General features: G+C 40.1%; 1 protein-coding gene across 6 annotated transcripts in view; it reads right to left on the bottom strand.

The window, feature by feature from the left end:
- ASXL1 (ASXL transcriptional regulator 1) overlaps window positions 1-17,663 on the bottom strand; it is a 77,445-nt gene that overhangs the window by 54,121 nt on the left and 5,661 nt on the right. For 5 of the 6 annotated variants that reach the window (XM_030309809.1, XM_030309811.1, XM_030309815.1 and 2 more), the window contains exons 2-4: window positions 16,878-16,960; window positions 15,810-15,812; window positions 14,330-14,438 (exon numbers count right to left, since the gene is read on the bottom strand). In XM_030309809.1, coding sequence (XP_030165669.1) covers window positions 14,330-14,438; window positions 15,810-15,812; window positions 16,878-16,960 — 195 coding nt within the window. The remainder of the gene's footprint in view (window positions 1-14,329; window positions 14,439-15,809; window positions 15,813-16,877; window positions 16,961-17,663) is intronic. The other variant, XM_030309810.1, reaches the window with a different exon arrangement.

Consider the following 17,663-nt stretch of genomic DNA (forward strand, 5'->3'; position numbering starts at 1 on the left):
GCAATGAATGACGAATAATTCCCAGAGCAGAAAGCCTAGGGAGGGAGGGTTGACAGCCAGCCAAAGGGGAGGGACATTGTTAAACATCTGAGGCATTTATAGTAGAGACCCCAGAAGAGAAATACCTTCTAATAGACTTAAACTATCATTAAAGGCTAAACCTGCCCTGAGAAAGCTTAAAATCAAGCCTCCAAGAGAGTAACCTAACTATCTCCCAAAATAAAGCCCAACACTCTTGAAAGGAAGATAAATTGTAGTACCCAACAACGTAAATTTCACATTGTTCGGCATCCAAACAAAACTACTTAGATATGCCAGTAACAGTGACCAATAAGCAGAATAGTCCACCAAGAGCAACAGACCAAGTTATGACAGACAAGATGGAATTAAGAGACAAAGACTTAAAACAGCTAGTCTAAACACACACAACATGACCAAGAATTAAAAACAACAACATGAGCGGGGTCCACGCTGACACTGTGGAGTCTGCTTGGGATTCTCTCCCTCTCTCTCTTTGCCCCTCCCCTGCTCACTCTGCCTCTCAAAATAAATAAGCTTAAAAAAAAAAAAAAAAAAAAAAACCGGGGGTGCCTGGGTGGCTCAGTGGGTTAAGCATCCGACTCTAGTTTTCAGCTCAGGTCACAATCTCACAGTTCGTGAGTTCAAACCCCACAACAGGCTCCACGCTGACAGCATGGAGCCTACTTGGGATTCTCTCTCTTCCTCTCTCTCTCTGCCCCTCCCTTGCTCGCTGTCTCTCTCTCAAAATAAACAAACTTAAAAAAAAAAAATCTAAGGAGACAACATGAAAAGAAAACAGAAGATATTTTAAAAAGTGGAATTTCTAAAGATTAAAACAATTATCTCTAATGAAAATTTCACTGGATGAGATTAACAGCAAGTTAGATACTGCAGGAAAAAAAAGGCCAGTAGCAACAGAAAGTATACAAAATGAAGCACAGAAGATAAAGATTGGAAAAATTTAAGATACAGATCCTCAGTGATCTGTAGGATGATACAGAGTGGTCAAACATACATATATCCCGGAAAAAACAGGACAACAGGGGAAAAATTAAGGAAATTATGGTTAAAAATATTTCAAATTTGGGGCGCCTGGGTGGCGCAGTCGGTTAAGCGTCCGACTTCAGCCAGGTCACGATCTCGCGGTCCGTGAGTTTGAGCCCCGCGTCAGGGTCTGGGCTGATGGCTCAGAGCCTGGAGCCTGTTTCCGATTCTGTGTCTCCCTCTCTCTCTGCCCCTCCCCCGTTCATGCTCTGTCTCTCTCTGTTCCAAAAATAAATAAAAACGTTGGAAAAAAAATTTTAAAAAAAATATTTCAAATTTGACCCACAGATCTGAGTTCACCATGGTACATGACCATCAAGTTGTCAAAATCTAAGATACAGAGAAAATTTTTAAAGCCTTCAACAGAAAAGAGAAGAACAAACATAAGAACTGCCACAAACATCAGAAACTATGCAAACCAGAAGACAAAGGATTGGTATCTTTAAAATGCTGAAAGGGAGGGGCCCCTGGGTGGCTCAGTGAAGCGTCTGCCTTTGGCTCAGGCCATGCTCCCAGGGTTTGTCAGTTTGAGCCCGCATAGGGCTCTCTGCTGTCAGCACAGAGCCCACTTGAGATCTTCTGACCCCCCTCTCTCTCTGCCCTTGCCCCGCTCACGCTCGCTCACAAAAATAAAAATAAATTAAAAAAAAAACTTGAAATGCTGAAAGGGAGAAACAAAAACAACTTTAAACCTAGAAATCAGTATCTAGCTAAAATATTCTTTAAGGCAAAACAAAGACTGTCATACAAAGAAAAACTGAGAGAACCTGTCACAGCAGACCTGCAGGACAAGTGTGAATGGAGGTTCTTCTGGAGGAAGGAAAATGGTAGCAAATGGAAACTTAGAAAATGAAGGAATAAAGAACTCCAGAAATGGTAAACATGGGTAAAAATAACATTTCTCCCCACTTAAATTTTTTTAAAAAAGAACTGTTTAAAGCAAAGGTAATAATAATGTTTTGCAAAATGTAAGAAGTAAAATGTATAACAACAGCGCAAAGGCTAGGAATGGGTGAGTGGAAGAACAGTATCATAAGAATCTTACATTTCACGTGAAATGCTGTAATATTTTTTAAAGGTCATCTGTGGGGGCACCTGGATGGCTCAGTCAGTTGAGCATCTGACTTTGGCTTAGGTTATCATCTCACGGTTTGTGAGTTCGAGCCCATCGGGCTCGCTGCCAGTCAGCATGGAGCCCACTTAGGATCCTCTGTCCCCCTATCCCTCTGCCCAACCCCCCCCCCCGCACACTCTGTCTCAAAATAAATAAATAAGCTTAAAAAAAAAAAAGTAATCACAAGGAGGAAACAATACAAATGTCATCAACTGAGAAATGGATAAGCAAAATGTCATAGATGCACACAATGGGACTTTATTCAGCAATAAAAAAGAAACTGTTGATATGATACACATTACAAGATGGCAAAATCTCAAATACCTCATACAAAGTAAAGGAAGCCGACTCCAAGGGCTACATAACATATGATTCCATTTATACGACTACAAGGATAGAAAACAAATCAATGGCTGCCAAGGAGTTAGGGTGGAGAGACAAGCAGATCACAAAAGGGCACGGGGGAAGTTTCTGGGGTGATGGTACTGCTCTGTATCCTAATTATGATGGTAATTTGTTTGTCAAACTCAAAGGATTATAACCTAAAAAAGGGTGAATTTTACTGTATACAAATGTAAAGCTGAATTTTTAGGGGAGGGAGAAGCACATTAGCATTAACAGTTACTGGAGCAACTGTGTTAAAGCCACTACAGCATTTCTTTAAATAGCCCAATAAAATGTCAAAATGAATGTGAACTAAAAAAAAAAAATCAAATGAACTTTTAAAAAACTTCACAGAATTGCACATTACTACATCAAAACGGGTTAATTCTACTGTATGTAAATTATGCCATAATTTAAAAAACAGGAAGAAAAGCACAAAATACTATTTTACATCCACAATACTCAGGCTGTCAGACAACAGGAATTCATATTCACTCCGAAAAGCAGCTGTACTTCCTAGTAATGCCCATCAGGTGCAAGGCCTACTGGTCAGTCCCATTCCCAGCAACACACACACCCTAGGGAAAGCTCCTCCACATGCACACCGGGAGACGCGTACAGAAGTACTCAGTGCAGCACTGTGTGTTACAAACCCAAAAACATACCAAGAAGAAAATGGACACATAAATCATGGTATATTCACACTGTAAGACAGCACACAGCAGAAAATGTGTGTCAATTAAACGCATCCGCACATTTCAAGCTCAGAAATGATAAAAAGCAACAACTCAGAGGAAAACACATGATTCTATTCACATGAAGATTATTTTTAGGGGCACCTAGGTGGCTCAGTTGGTTAAGCATCCAACTTCAGTTCAGATCATGATCTCATGGTTCATGGGTTCGAGGCCCCCATCGGGCTCTGTGCTGGCCACTCAGAGTCTGGAGCCTGTTTTAGATTCTGTGTCTCCTTCTCTCTCTGCCCCTCCCCAACTCGTGCTGTGTCTGTGTCTCTCAAAATAAACATTAAAAAAATTGTTTTAAAAATTATGCATTTCACAAGAAAAGAGTAAAGATAATATATTCGCAAAATAAAATACATCATGCCCAGTAAGTTTTATACACGTTCTACTAATAGAACAAATCTCTGTCTTAGACTACTACAGAGAATCAAGAGAGGGAAAACAGCATGGCTTGTTTTCACACCCAAACAGAACAAAGTCTGAAATCAAAATATCACAGATATATCACTTATGAATACAGATGTAAAAATCCTAAATAAATGATTCATACTAAATCCAGCAATGTATGTTTAAAAAGACTAGGAATACAAGGACGTTTGAGCACTGGAAAAAAGTATCTGTTAACAGAATTTACTATATTATCAAATTAAAAGAAATAAACTATGATACATTTACACAAATATTTATTGAGAGACAACAGTAACTAAAATTAAAAACCCGTCCTCTAGCAAAGTTTGCTCTACTCAAAGGAGACAAACGACAGCAAAACACAAAATACACACCTAATATCAGACCAAGTAGATATAAATATCAAGTAGAAAAACAAAAGGCAGGGAACAGGGGAGTATTAAGGGGTGGAGAGGGATTAGGGTACAATCTGAGCAAGACTTGAAGGGGCTGTGGGAGCAAGGCAGGCACATACATGGGGGGAAAGCATGGCAGACAGCTGAAACAGTTAAGGACAAAAGCCCTGAGAGAACAGTGGCAACACGATCAAGGACCACCAGGGAGGCCACTGTGTTTTACCCAGCAGAGAGACCTAGGGGCAGAGTAAGAAGAAAGGGGATGAGAGTGAGGGTGCAGGCCAATCTTGTAAGAGCACTGCAAATGCCTCCAAAGATTTTGGCCTTGACCCGAAGTGAACGCGAGGGAGGGTAAACCCTGGAGAGTTCTAAGCAGAGGAATGACATGATCTAACATAAAAAATAAAAATTAAAATGAAAATCTTCCTGGCTCCAGTGCTGAGGAGAGTGGCAAGAATGGAAGCAAGGAGACAACCAGGAGGTTATTATAATAATCTAGGGGAAAGACGATGGTTTAAAGCAGGGTGTGGGTGAGGGATAGAGGTAAAATGGGATACATTCTGAAAGTTAAGCAAACAGGATTTATTGATGATTACATGTGCCATGATAAGAAAGGAGTCAAGACAACTCCAAGATTTCTAACCTAAGCCATGTAAAAGATGGAATTCCCCTTAACTGATTTAGGCAAAAAAAAAGGGTGCAACAGGTTTCAGGTGGGAAAATCCGGAGATTGGTTTTATACATGTTAATTGTGAGATGCCATTAGTATCCAAACAGAGATACTGAATAAGCAATTTAATAGATACAAATTTGATGTTCAGGGGGAAATACCCAGGGTGGAGATATAATCTGGAAGTTGTCGGTGAGAAAAAAACAGAGAAGCAAAGGAAACAAGTCAGCAAAACAAAGAAAGATGAAATCTAAGTGTTACAGAGGGAGGTACTGAAAAGAACCAAGTAGACTCATCCTCTAAATTCCAGAGTGCTCAGATTTTAAACCAGGTACTACGGCAGACAAGGATGAGGAATTGTTAAAAGTCTGCATTAGGAGGAGACAGACGCCCTTAATCTAGTACCATGCATTTAAGCAACAACTGCTCCCACTGCTGCAGGAGACGAGTGAAGCCACAAAACCACCACACTGAACTCCCCACTAGCCTGGCTCTTAAATAAAGAATAAGCCCTCAACCCATGTCATCAGACATTTGAGTAAGCCACATGGGGTGAAAAATGACACACACTAAAGTATACACCCATGGAAAGGAGCCTAAAAGCTTCCAGAGACAGGCAGTAGAACAAGGGCGGCGGGAGGAGGCACATACAGATGATCAGGAATAAATATGGCACTAATTTTCAAAAGCAACACTGGGCCTACTGGGGCACCTAGGTGGCTCAGTCGGGTAAGTGTCCGACTTCGGCTCAGGTGATGATCTCACGGTTCGTGAGTTCGAGCCCCACATCAGGCTCTGTGCTGACCGCTTGCTCAGAGCCTGGAGCCTGCTTCGGATTCTATGTCTCCTTCTCTCTCTGCCCCTCCCCCACTCATGCTCAGTCTCACTCTCTCAAAAACAAATAGATGTAATAAAATAAATTTTTTTTAAATAAATAAATTTTTTAAAAAGCAACTGCGCCTTTTTTTTTTTTTTTTGAGAAAAGAAAGCTTACATTTCACAGATTTTCAAATCCTTCATTCCATGGAAAAGAGATCCTGATAAACATTCCATACTATATATTTCAATTTTGATACTAAAACTTACTATCCTAAACCAATTTGACTGTTTGGCATAGAGAACTACTACCAGTCAAGTAGTAATGACCTCCTTCTATGTGTTTTTCCACTACATTTAGCCAACAAACATTTACTGAGCACCTCCTATGATAGATGGTGACGATATTTGAGGCCAAGAACAAAATAATGCAGATTCTCTACCCCCAACACCTAGTCAGGAGACACTCTGTAAACAATCACCTAAATAATTATAGAATCATAGATGTGTAAGCGTTAAGTAAAATTCGGGGCCCAAGAGGAAAATCCAATTTAGAGATACAGGTCCTGAGGAACGAACATTTAAGATCTACAACCAGGGAAAAGCAGAAAAGAGTTCCAAATGGGAGACCCTAAAACTGGAAAGAACTTAAGAAGTTCAAAGAACAGAAAGAAGGGGAGTGTGGCTGAGCAAGGTTTGGATTTTTTTGGTAAATGCCATGGGAAACCACTGACAGGCACGAAAAAGACATGTGTCGTGGTCAAATTATGTTTTTTAAAAAGTCTCTCCGGGGCGCCTGGGTGGCTCAGTCGGTTGAGTGTCCAACTTCAGCTCAGGTCATGATCTCACAGTTCGTGAGTTTGAGCCCCGCGTCAGGCTCTGTGCTGACAGCTCAGAGCCTGGAGCCTGCTTCACATTCTGTGTCTCCCTCTCTCTCTGCCCCTTCCCTGCTCATGCTGTGTCTCTCTCTGTCTCAAAAATAAACATTAAAAAAAAAAAATGTTTTAAATAAATAAATAAAATAAAATAAAAAATCTCTCCAGCTACTGTGTGGATTATCAAGGAGCAAAGTGGACGCTGAGGGGACAACAGTGAAAGCAAGGGGCCCAGGCAAGAGCAATTTCAGTATCCGGCATATGAGGATAGCTTAAATTCAGGTGATGGGCAATGGGGATGGACACCAAAAAAAGTACAAGAGGTTAGAAGTAGAAGGAGAATTGTCCCGAGTTAATTTACCCAAGAAAAACTGGCACACAGAGTCAAAGACTAAAACAGAAGGGATTTGCTGACGCATAAAGGCACACATGTGAAAGCACATCTAGTCAAACTGAATCAAAAAAGCATCTTCCAGAACAGAAACACAGACCTTTTTTGCTCCCCATTCCTTTCCCGCCTCGTGATGCACAAAGAATTTAAAGATTCTCCCCATTTGAGAACCAACTCATCTAGTCAAAACTTCAAACCTCTTAAGCCTGTCCCCCACGTGTTGATACAAATCTCTCAAATAACCACAAAGGTGACTTGGTTCCATTTACTTAAACTCTCTCGGACTGCTTCCCCATTAGTACAGGAATACAAGTATTTACGTTTCAATGCAAGAGGCCAATGCAAGAAGTATGATGCCTGTCTGCAATACAATTAGCACTCAAATGTCAGTTTCCAGCTTTTCTTCCAGACTTCGCTAAACTAGAAGCAGCTACTTTGTCAGCCTGAACAAGCTCCTCAAAGAACTCTCCCAAAAAGTCTGATCTGAACGACTGAGAGAAGAGATCATACTTCCAGTTTTCATCCTGGCCGACCCAAAGAAAAGTGTGTATTTTCAAACACAGTCCCACGGAAGTCTGGAGCACGCACAATTTCCTCATGTTCCTAGAACCCCAGTGCTTTACAGTCACACTTTAGAAGTATAATTCTTTTGTTTCAAAAATACACATCACTTTAGCAACCCTGAAATTATCATCCTGCCCACCCGCTGAGCGACCACAAAACCGTTCCGGTGGCAGTGCTTTCGAAACCTGTGGTAGCTGACCTTTACCACACTTTATTATTACAGGGCTTTGAACTTCAGGAAGTAGAAGGACAAAAGGTAGTTCATCTCTTAGACATAAAACCAGAGTGTGACCAGGGCTCCAAAAACAATCAAGTTCTCTCTTCTCTCTGAGCTGGCTTGGAATCCTAACAACAAAATACCCCCTGTTCCACAGGCAGATCCAGACATCCCTTGAGAATTACTCAAACAAATAAGGAAACTCTTACCAACTCAGGGGTCAAAGCCTCCATCGAAACCAAACTGCTGCTACTATCAACCAGAGCAAATGGCACTGCTCTACCAACTGGGCCTTCTGTGCAGACCTCCTACAGTTCAGAGTGGAACAAGGCTCGCAATAAAACGGTCTGCCTCCAGTAAATACCAAATGCATCACAAAGGAACAAGAAAAAAAATTATTCCATGCCGACTTACTTTTCACACAAAATAGTCTAGATGCTAGAATGTGAGCACAGGAAGGATCTTGACAGATTTTTTACTCTAGGAAGTTTTCAACAGAGTTCCAGGGTCTGGGAAAGATCCTTAAGTGCCTGGGGCATGGGTGGGGACACTGCAACCCACAAGAGAGGAGAAGATGGGCCCTCATGCTTGTTTCAACCAGAGCAGTTTCACAGCCACCTATCTGTATTTTGCAGCTCCATTTCACGACATAAAAGGGTTTTACACCTGAAGTATTTAAACGACCAATCCATTTCAACTCCTGAGCGTTAGAGACAAAGAAGGATAAATGGACATGTTCAGTAAGACCTGAGATGCTTTATACTAGAACCTAGACCTTGACTCCTAGTCTGGTGCTCTTACTGTCACCATGTATCACTTATCCTAGCATAGACAAGAACACCTATGATCAGAAACGCCAATGTAATTAATGCAGAGTGCAGAAATTCAACCAGCCATGACTAAAAATTCACATTCCAAACATGAAAAGCTACTTTAGTAAGCAAACAATTATAAGGATTTTCACTAAAGACACTAAAACTGACACTTCGAGAAGTATCAAGGAACTCACAAACTGGTCCAAAAAGATGAAATGACCAAAGGTCAAAAAACCTGTAGAAAAATTCTTTATTCTAAATTGGCATAATGAAAAGAACTTAAACTCAAAAGGTGGGACTCTGGGTTCTACTCCCAACTTGGCCACAAGCATTTGTCACACAGATGTATAATCACGGATAAATTATTTAATTTGTTAGATGCTCTGTTTTCTATCTGCAAAATGAAAATGAACTGGATGATTTGACAGTCTTTTCTACACTAAAATTCTAAGATTCTAAGCATTTAAAAGATCATAGATTTGATAAGACTAACACAGACTATCAAAGACATTGTCTTAAAATGTCACTACCATTTTAAATGAAAGTAGAAATTCTTTTTTGTAACAAGCCAAGACGATCAAAGTTCAAAACTCTAAAAGGAATAATAACATCGTATCTAAAACATACCTAAAATGTTTAAACTGTTTCTAATGGCTCAGTTTCTGCCTTCCGCAATTAAGAGGAACCAGATTATGGCCATTGTCTGGGACAGATTTATCTCTAGTGTCAGCAGATTCTTTCACAGATTTATGTAGAACTGCTCTAAAGAGGGCAAGGGGGAAAAATGGTTCTTAGAAGTCGACTTGTTGAGCAAAAGAAAATATAACCCAAAACATGCATATTCTATTATAAAACTGATATAAAAGAAAGGTGAATTACAGGGAGAACTAGATAGCTAAGGTTTTGATGATACCATGATCTATTTTTCATCTAGCCAATGCTTACTAAGTACCTATTATGTGCCAGAGACAGGAGATACCATGAAAACAAAGTCCCTGCACTTATACACTAGTACGGAGAGACTAACAATAACCAAGTAACCAAACCAACAAGGTAATTTCTGAAACCGATAGGGCTATGAAACAAACAAAAACCCTCCTAATGTTGTAGCGTTAGATGGGTAGAGATAACTTCACTGAACAGATATTTTTGGATTAAGAACCAAAGGACAAAGGGGTGCGTGCCTGGGTAGCTCAGTCAGTTATGTGTCCAACTTCAGCTCAGGTCATGATCTCACAGCTTGTGGGTTTGAGCCCCGCATCGGGCTCTGTGCTGACAGCTCAGAGCCTGGAGCCTGCTTCAGATTCCGTCTCCATCTCTCTCTCTCTGCCCCTCCCATGCTCTCACACTGTCTCTCTCTTTCTCTCTCAAATATAAATAAACAGTAAAAAAACAAAGGACAAGAAGTCACCATAGAGCTTTATAGTAGAAGGGCTAGCAAGTGCAGGGCCCTATGGTGGACACAAGTCTGAGGGGTTGAGAAACAAAGTAAAGACCAGGACGGCTTTAGTGACGACCAAGGGAAAAGTACCAGGACAACACATCACAGAGTAGGCAAGGGCCAGACACGATAGTGACATGATGTAATCTGCTTTATATATTTATGTATTTACTTATTATTTTGAAAGAGAGCACATAAGCATGCATGTGCAAGGGGGCGGGGGACAGAGGGAAACAATCTTAAGCAGGCTCCACACTCAGCACAGAAGCTGACAAGGGACTCGATCCCACAACCCTGGGTTCACGACCTCATCAGAAATCAAGAGTCTGACGCTTAACCAAATAAGCCACCCAGATGCCCTGTGATTTGCATTTTTAAAAGACCACTCTGCTTGCTGTGCATGTATCAAAAGTCAAATTAAAATGTTCTCTGATACTGCCTTTCAAATGACAGTCTCCATGATTTCACCGTACCTAAGTCTAGGCTTACTTCATTTGTTCTTTCGGTATTTAACAGTAACATAAATAGCTTTGAAACTGCTGTAAGTGTGGAGTTGTACCTGAATATTTTAATTGTAGTTATATAAATAACATTGTGAGGCTGCAATAATCATTGCTCTCTCTTCCTCCATTTGCTTTTTCCTTTCTTTTATTTGCAAACTGTGGATTTTAATGGATGGATACTTCAAGTACGGTCACCTATTTCCTAAAGATGTTTTTTACTTAAAAAAAAAATGCTCTACATATTATAAAGATCCAACTGGGCTTGTTAATTGGGTCAAAAGACCCTGAAGGGTAAGCCCTATATCTTACACAAGGTATAATAAAGTGCGAATAGCCCTAAGTAACAAAAGTGATGTATCGATGTGAGAATCATTCCACAAAAAAAAAAAAACAAAAACAAAAACAAAAAAAACTGAACGATGTTCACATGACTGCAGTTATGCAGACAGTAAGTGCTGTAAAGTCCAATATAGGCAACACTCACCAGTGACACAACCACCAAGTCACAAAATCATAGTAGTAGTTCAGCATCAAAGTCCAAAAATGTAGAATACTACAAAGAAGCTCAGAGTGGCTTTATAAGAACAGGGAATCCCAAGTGTAAACAACAGTATGAATCCTACCTCTAACCAATAATGGACACTGACAGCTGACTTCAGGAAAGGCTTAAGGAAAGCAATTCAAATCAAGAATTCAAAACATGGGGCACCTGGGTGGCTCAATCAGTTGAGCATCCGACTTGGGCTCAGGTCATGATCTCATGGTTTATGGGTTCGAGCCCCGTGTCAAGCTCTGTGCTGACAGCTCAGAGCCTAGAGTCTGCTTCGGATTCTGGGTCTCCCTCTCTCTGCCCCTCCCCCACTCGCACTCTGTGTGTGTGTGTGTGTGTGTGTGTGTGTGTGTGTGTGTGTGTCTGTCTCTAAAAAATAAATGAACATTAAAAAAAAAAAAAGAATTCAAAGCCTGGATAGATTTCATCTATCCCATCCATCCTTGAGGACTAGCTCTGGGGACTGATGTAAACATCTATATATAAAGTGTCAAATGTTCCATCACATGACACAAAACTAACTTTTATCAGACAAGAAACCCTGTGGCATACCCAAAAGGACTCCAGCTTATCAGTAAACCTTTGGTAATCATAGATACAGCCACACAAATGTATCCAGAACTGAAAAAAATTCCTGTTTTCCACGAAGTAGCAAAATCACATGGATGGATAGAATTCTGACCTCGACGGCCCCACTAGAAGATATTTCCAAGCAGAGGGCAGAAAATCTAGAAGCCATTCTGCACATGCTTTTTCTTGACACATAAAACTTAGGCAAAGTAAATGGCACAGGATTTCAGAGGTATCACTAGAAATCTTCCAAAGAAAAAATGAGAAACGTAATTAAATAAGTTGTGCCTTCCTGTCCCTTATTACAGGCAAGACCCAGACCCATCACTACTATACCACACATCCCATCACTTCCACCCTCCATTGCTGAGTGGCTCTGTACCACAACCTGGGAACAGTGGACATGATCCGACAGTGCAAACAAAAAGCTCTGGAAATAACCAAGATTTCTACACTTTTATTAGTCCTTCAAAAATGTATTTAATTCCACAAGACAAATGACCTGAACTGCTCAAAAATATCAATGCCATAAAGGACAAAACAAGGCAAGGGAACTGTTCTACATTAATAAAGATTAAAGAGACATGTCAACCAACTGAAATGCATGATTCTTGACTGGATACTGGACTGAAAATATAAGCTATAAAGAATATTTGGGAGGGGCGCCTGGGTGGCTCAGTCGGTTAAGCATCTGACTTCGGCTCAGGTCATGATCTCACTACTTGTGGGTTCGAGCCCCACATCAGGCTCTGCGCTGATAGCTCTGGAGCCTGCTCTGGATTCTGTGTCTCCCTCTCTCTCTGCCCCTCCCCTGCTCCTGCTGTCTCTGTCTCTCAAAAATAAATAAAATGTTGAAAAAAAATTTTAAAGTAAAAAAAATAAAAAGAATATTTGGGGAAGTAGGAACAATTTGAATATGGATTACATATTAAATACTACTGTATCAATGTTAGTTTTCTTGAATGTGATAATAAAATTATGGTTATGTAGAATAATGAAGTACCAGTTCTGGCTAATACTTGCAAATAGTTTGGGGGCGGGGGAGGGGGGGAGGGGAAGGTATGCATATGTAGAGAGGGATAAAGCAAATGTGGTCAAGTTATAAAGACAAAAGTCAGTTCTTACCCTCAAGGTGTTCATAGAAAAAGGTATTTCTCCTCCCAATATAGAAATATGCCATCAACATGCATATTTGTTATATATGCAATACAATCATAATTATACATACCTATGTACCATTATGTTATATACAACAATATATAATAGAAAAATGCCATTAACGAGCAATTGAAGATAACCTAAAGAAACACCAAAAAAGCTAGCATTTATTAAGGACTGGTTCTGTAGCAGGGATGCAGACACTACCATAAAGAAGAGTTAAATCTGTCCCAGGTTATAAGCCTAGGTTTTGAACTCAGGGCTCTGTCTCTACCAAGGCTCGGTTCCTGACCCTACATTACGCTGCCTCTTAACAACAACAACAACAACAACAACAACAACAAAAAAAAAAGCCAAAATATTATAAATAATATAGAAAACAGCACAGACATCCGAATATAAGATACATCTGAAATATACATAAAGTATACATAAAGATCAAATTTTATGATAGCAGGTGATGTAACTGGTATTTGCTCAAGTGTTTAATTTGAATTAAAGAAAATAAGTCCATCAAGAAAATAAAACAAGGGGCGCCTGGGTGGCTCAGTTGATTGAGCGTCTGACTTCAGCTCAGGTCACAATCTCACAGCCCGTGAGTTCGAGCCCCACATCTGGCTCATTGCTGTCAGCGCAGAGCCCACTTCTGTCCTCTGTCCCCCTCTCTCTGCCCCTCCCCTGTTCACACTCTCTCAAAAATGAATAAACATTTAAAAAGGAAAGAAAAGGAAACTAAAAGAGAAAAGTCTGTATATAGACTACTGCAATTTATAACATTATGGACGCAGTAAAAGGGTCAGCATCAAATTTTCAGCTTCCTCAACAGGTCATCTTATGACTAAATCAGGTCAGCAAACTACAGCCCCAAGCCAAATCTGGCCCTCTCACAGTCTTTGAAAATAAAGTTTTATTGGAACACAACCTGTCCATCCCTTTATGAATGGTCTATAGCTGCTCTATTGCTACAATGGCAGAGGTGAAGAACTACGATAGAGACAGTATGATCCCCAAAACCTGAAAGATTTATTATCTGGCGCTTTACAGAAAGTAGGTCAACCCCTGATTTAAATGATAGCCATATAAGCTAGCCTCCTTAGCGCAGCAGGCAGCATGTCAGTCTCCTAAATGACAGCCATGTATATCACAAGTAATAGGAAAATAATTAGCCTGTTCATTTCAGCTCTATTTAAGCTTTATTATGAACTCTACCTGACTTAACTTCTCTTCCTTTGTAATTAGCGTCACTTAGAAAACACTAATGAGTTTTTGAATTTCCACAAGTATGTTCACACGTCAGTTATTTTCCATAGAGTAGGTCTTATTTTAGCTGTCCGGTAATTTATCTTTCACAATACTATTACAAACAAAACCCTAATCAAAGCACATTTGCAGTTATCCCCACACATACTTATCCCTCCATTGCACACAATCTGCAAAGACATAGACAAAGAAAAGATGAATACAGACAAAATAGCCGATAGGACTAAATAATTCCTAAAACCCTGTTCGCCCTAGAACATCTCAAGGTGCCATTTAGCACCAACAGAATCAGAATCACCTGCCTATTAGAAATGTAAATTGATGGGCCTCATCTCAGACCTACCAGGTGACTTACACTAAAAGTTTAAGAACAGAGTTGCTATTACTTACCTTGAGTGTGAAAAGGCTGATTCGGCCGGGCAGTTTATAAAATAGCCCCTCTCCTCCTCTTGAATTGGAATGTAGCATGGCATTGAGACATGCAAGAGGGGATGTCCCACTGTGAAAACATACAAGGATGGATGAGGGCTATATAAATCTATATGCCTACTTACTCAAAGATCTAATACCCTCTAACTCGTTCTTAAATCAAGAAGAAAAGTGCAAGAAATATAGCAGAAAAGGGACCATAACAATTCCACTTTGAAAGTAGTAAAACAGCAACGAATGAAGTTCCCATCAAACACACTCGGATAAGACATGTCATGTGATTCCCTTGTTCCACACCTGACACTTCCTTAGTGCCTTTTGACAATACCAACCAAGTTCTCAAGAGACTTTCTAAGTCAAGAGACTTAGAAAAAGCACACAATGACTGCTGAAGTTCAACGAGTCTTTTTAAAAAACACATTACCCAGTATTTTTATTAAATTTTAATATTAATTAAAAAGAAATCTGTATTTCCTTGCCTCTGTATTCCAACCTGTATGTATCATGCTCAGAAGCTGCCACATATTATCAACACAAAGACCAGAGAATCAATGCCAGCGTCCAAGAAAATAAGCATATGTTTTCATCCCCAGTTAAATATTTTCTAATAAGCACACAAAAGAAGAATATTTCATTTGCTTTTCCTCTATTCTCAAGGGGAAAGGATGGGTTTTATTCTACATCTACCCAGGAGCAATCACTTAAGTTGGAACATAAAAAGAAAAGTAAGTCAAATGGACTTGGTACCCAACAATGTTCAAACATTAAACCAAGAAAGAGAAAAAGGGGAAAAGAATTATTAAGCTATTTCACAGTCCCTGCTACAACAGTTGCTTCCAAAACAATGATAACTGAGTTGGAGGCTACTTACTGAATCTTAAAATAGAACAGCTGTCAAAAACACAGACAAACGTCCGTTATTAATACTAACGGAGTGTGGCACCTGCACGTCAGTGCTAGGGTTCACCTGAGCACCTTCTCTTCCCTCTCCCCAGTATGCAGAAAATATATAAAGATCTTAAGTAAAGCCTCTTAAGATTTTTCGGAACCAGAGGCCTTAATTTATGCAGTGTTAAAAATAAATTCTGAGTCTAAAAAAGCCATTAAAAAAAAAAAAAACCTATTACTTATTCTGCTTTGGAACACACTGGATGCTAAAAAAAAAAAAAAAATTCACCAAGAACCAATCTCTAAAAGGAACCTTGTGCAGAATCTGGAATATCCGGTGGGTGTGCTAGCATCTCTGCTACGAGGGGGCGTGGCATGCCGGCAGAGTCCTTCAGCAGAACAGTGACTCCCACACACTAGACCTCTGTCTACAAATTACAGAGCTGCTCACTCATCACGAGCTACCATGACTGCTTCCCTAATTCCTATAAGAGCAAGGAGCAGAAACAATTTAAGGTTCTCAGTTCCATCTGTCCCAAAGGGACTAATTTACCTTCTATAGGTATAGTGGTCCAACAGCAGTGCAGACGGCAGCATGATGGGAAATAGCCCGTAAAAACAAAAATAAAGCACAATTATAACGCTACACAGTGCACAGGTACTATTTAAATGAATGTGATCTAGGTAATCCTGGTCTTCCCTCCCCACAAACTGTCAACTTGAGAAGATTTGAACTGATGACTGGAAAGTGAGCATCTTTTGACCCTAAAAGGTCAATTTCAAGCAGATAAAGCTGAACCAGCAAAAACATACGTTGTTTGTTCTGAGTCCCAAGAAGGGACACTGTGTTGTGCTCTCCTCTTTCATTTAAATTAAAAACAAAACAAACAAACAATCAAAAAAACAGGTTGGGGTGAGAGTGAAGAGAGAAAAGGATTAAAGACAGCTGCTGATTTGCATGCCTGCGACTCCTCTGGTTTCTAACTTGTTGCTGCTTTAGGAAAACTACATCACAGGAGCCTAAAATCAAGGTCACTCTAAAATTTAGTATATCCCCTACGATAAATGGCTAGAATCAGTAGGGAGGAAAAAAAGGTCAGTGGCTGTTATAGTGATGAGACCACCCTTCTTTGATCCTAAAATAAAGGACTTCAGAGATATAGAAAGAAGGGCAGAAAAATACAGAAGGGAAAAAAAGAAGGAAGTTTTAAACAAGACAGAGCCTATCAGAGTCTGCCCCTTCTCTATTACTAAAATGCGCAATAGAGAATACAAAAGAAAATGTGCAGACTCCTTACACAAAGAACACATTCCGTGTCAAGACTTAAAGAAGAACAAGAAGAATAGGGAAACTGCTGCATCTCTAATGAAAACAAATGGATGTTCACCCACTCTCACCCTCCACTCAGAGGAGACACAGCCTGGGAGATAGTTCCATACCACGCCAGGCGTGGGGCAGGAGGGGGGGGAGGAGGCATATGTGCACTTACTCATGTCCCTATGTATCTACAGAAAGACACAAGTCCTATGAAATCCTCATGCTGAGCAGCAAGAACAATACATTATTTAAGAAATGTTGGCTGCTATTGTTAAAAGAAGAAAAAAAAAGAACAATACAAACCTCATTTCCTTTAGTCCTTCTGCTTCTATGACCTGCAGAATCTGTTTTGGTGTCATTGGAGCATCTGAGTAGTTTTCTAGTACCTGAAGAAGAAATACAAATGTTCTGATTTCAGTGTGTAATTTCCATTTATATCCATCAGTCTGTATCACTGGCTACAGTTCTGCTGTGAGATACCACAGCTGACAATTTGGTCCCTCCACAGTTAAAACTGCTTCAGGAACCAAATTACGTATATAGCTATCTAGTTGCTAAAAGTCACTGAAATTAGCATAAACAGTCTAATTCTTAATTCTAAAAACACACATCTTCTTTTTTTTTTTTTTTAATTTTTTTTTTTCAACGTTTATTTATTTTTGGGACAGAGAGAGACAGAGCATGAACGGGGGAGGGGCAGAGAGAGAGGGAGACACAGAATCGGAAACAGGCTCCAGGCTCCGAGCCGTCAGCCCTGAGCCTGACGCGGGGCTCGAACTCACGGACCGCGAGATCGTGACCTGGTTGAAGTCGGACGCTTAACCGACTGCGCCACCCAGGCGCCCCATAAAAACACACATCTTCTTAGCATACATGCTCTGGTACGTGGGTGGGGCCTCAGCAACCCTGGTTACCACCTAACCTCACGTTGTTCACATGACTAAACCACAGAATACGTAGGGCTATACAATAAATGACAAGACAGAAATGCATTCAGATTTTCTTTCCCAAGGAAGTCTGTTTAGTAGCCGTATTTTTTTTTCTTTTTAAAATTTTTTTTTAATGTTTATTTATTTTTGAGACAGAGAG

This window comes from Lynx canadensis, chromosome A3 (assembly GCF_007474595.2).
Source record: "Lynx canadensis isolate LIC74 chromosome A3, mLynCan4.pri.v2, whole genome shotgun sequence".
NCBI lineage: Eukaryota > Metazoa > Chordata > Mammalia > Carnivora > Felidae > Lynx > Lynx canadensis.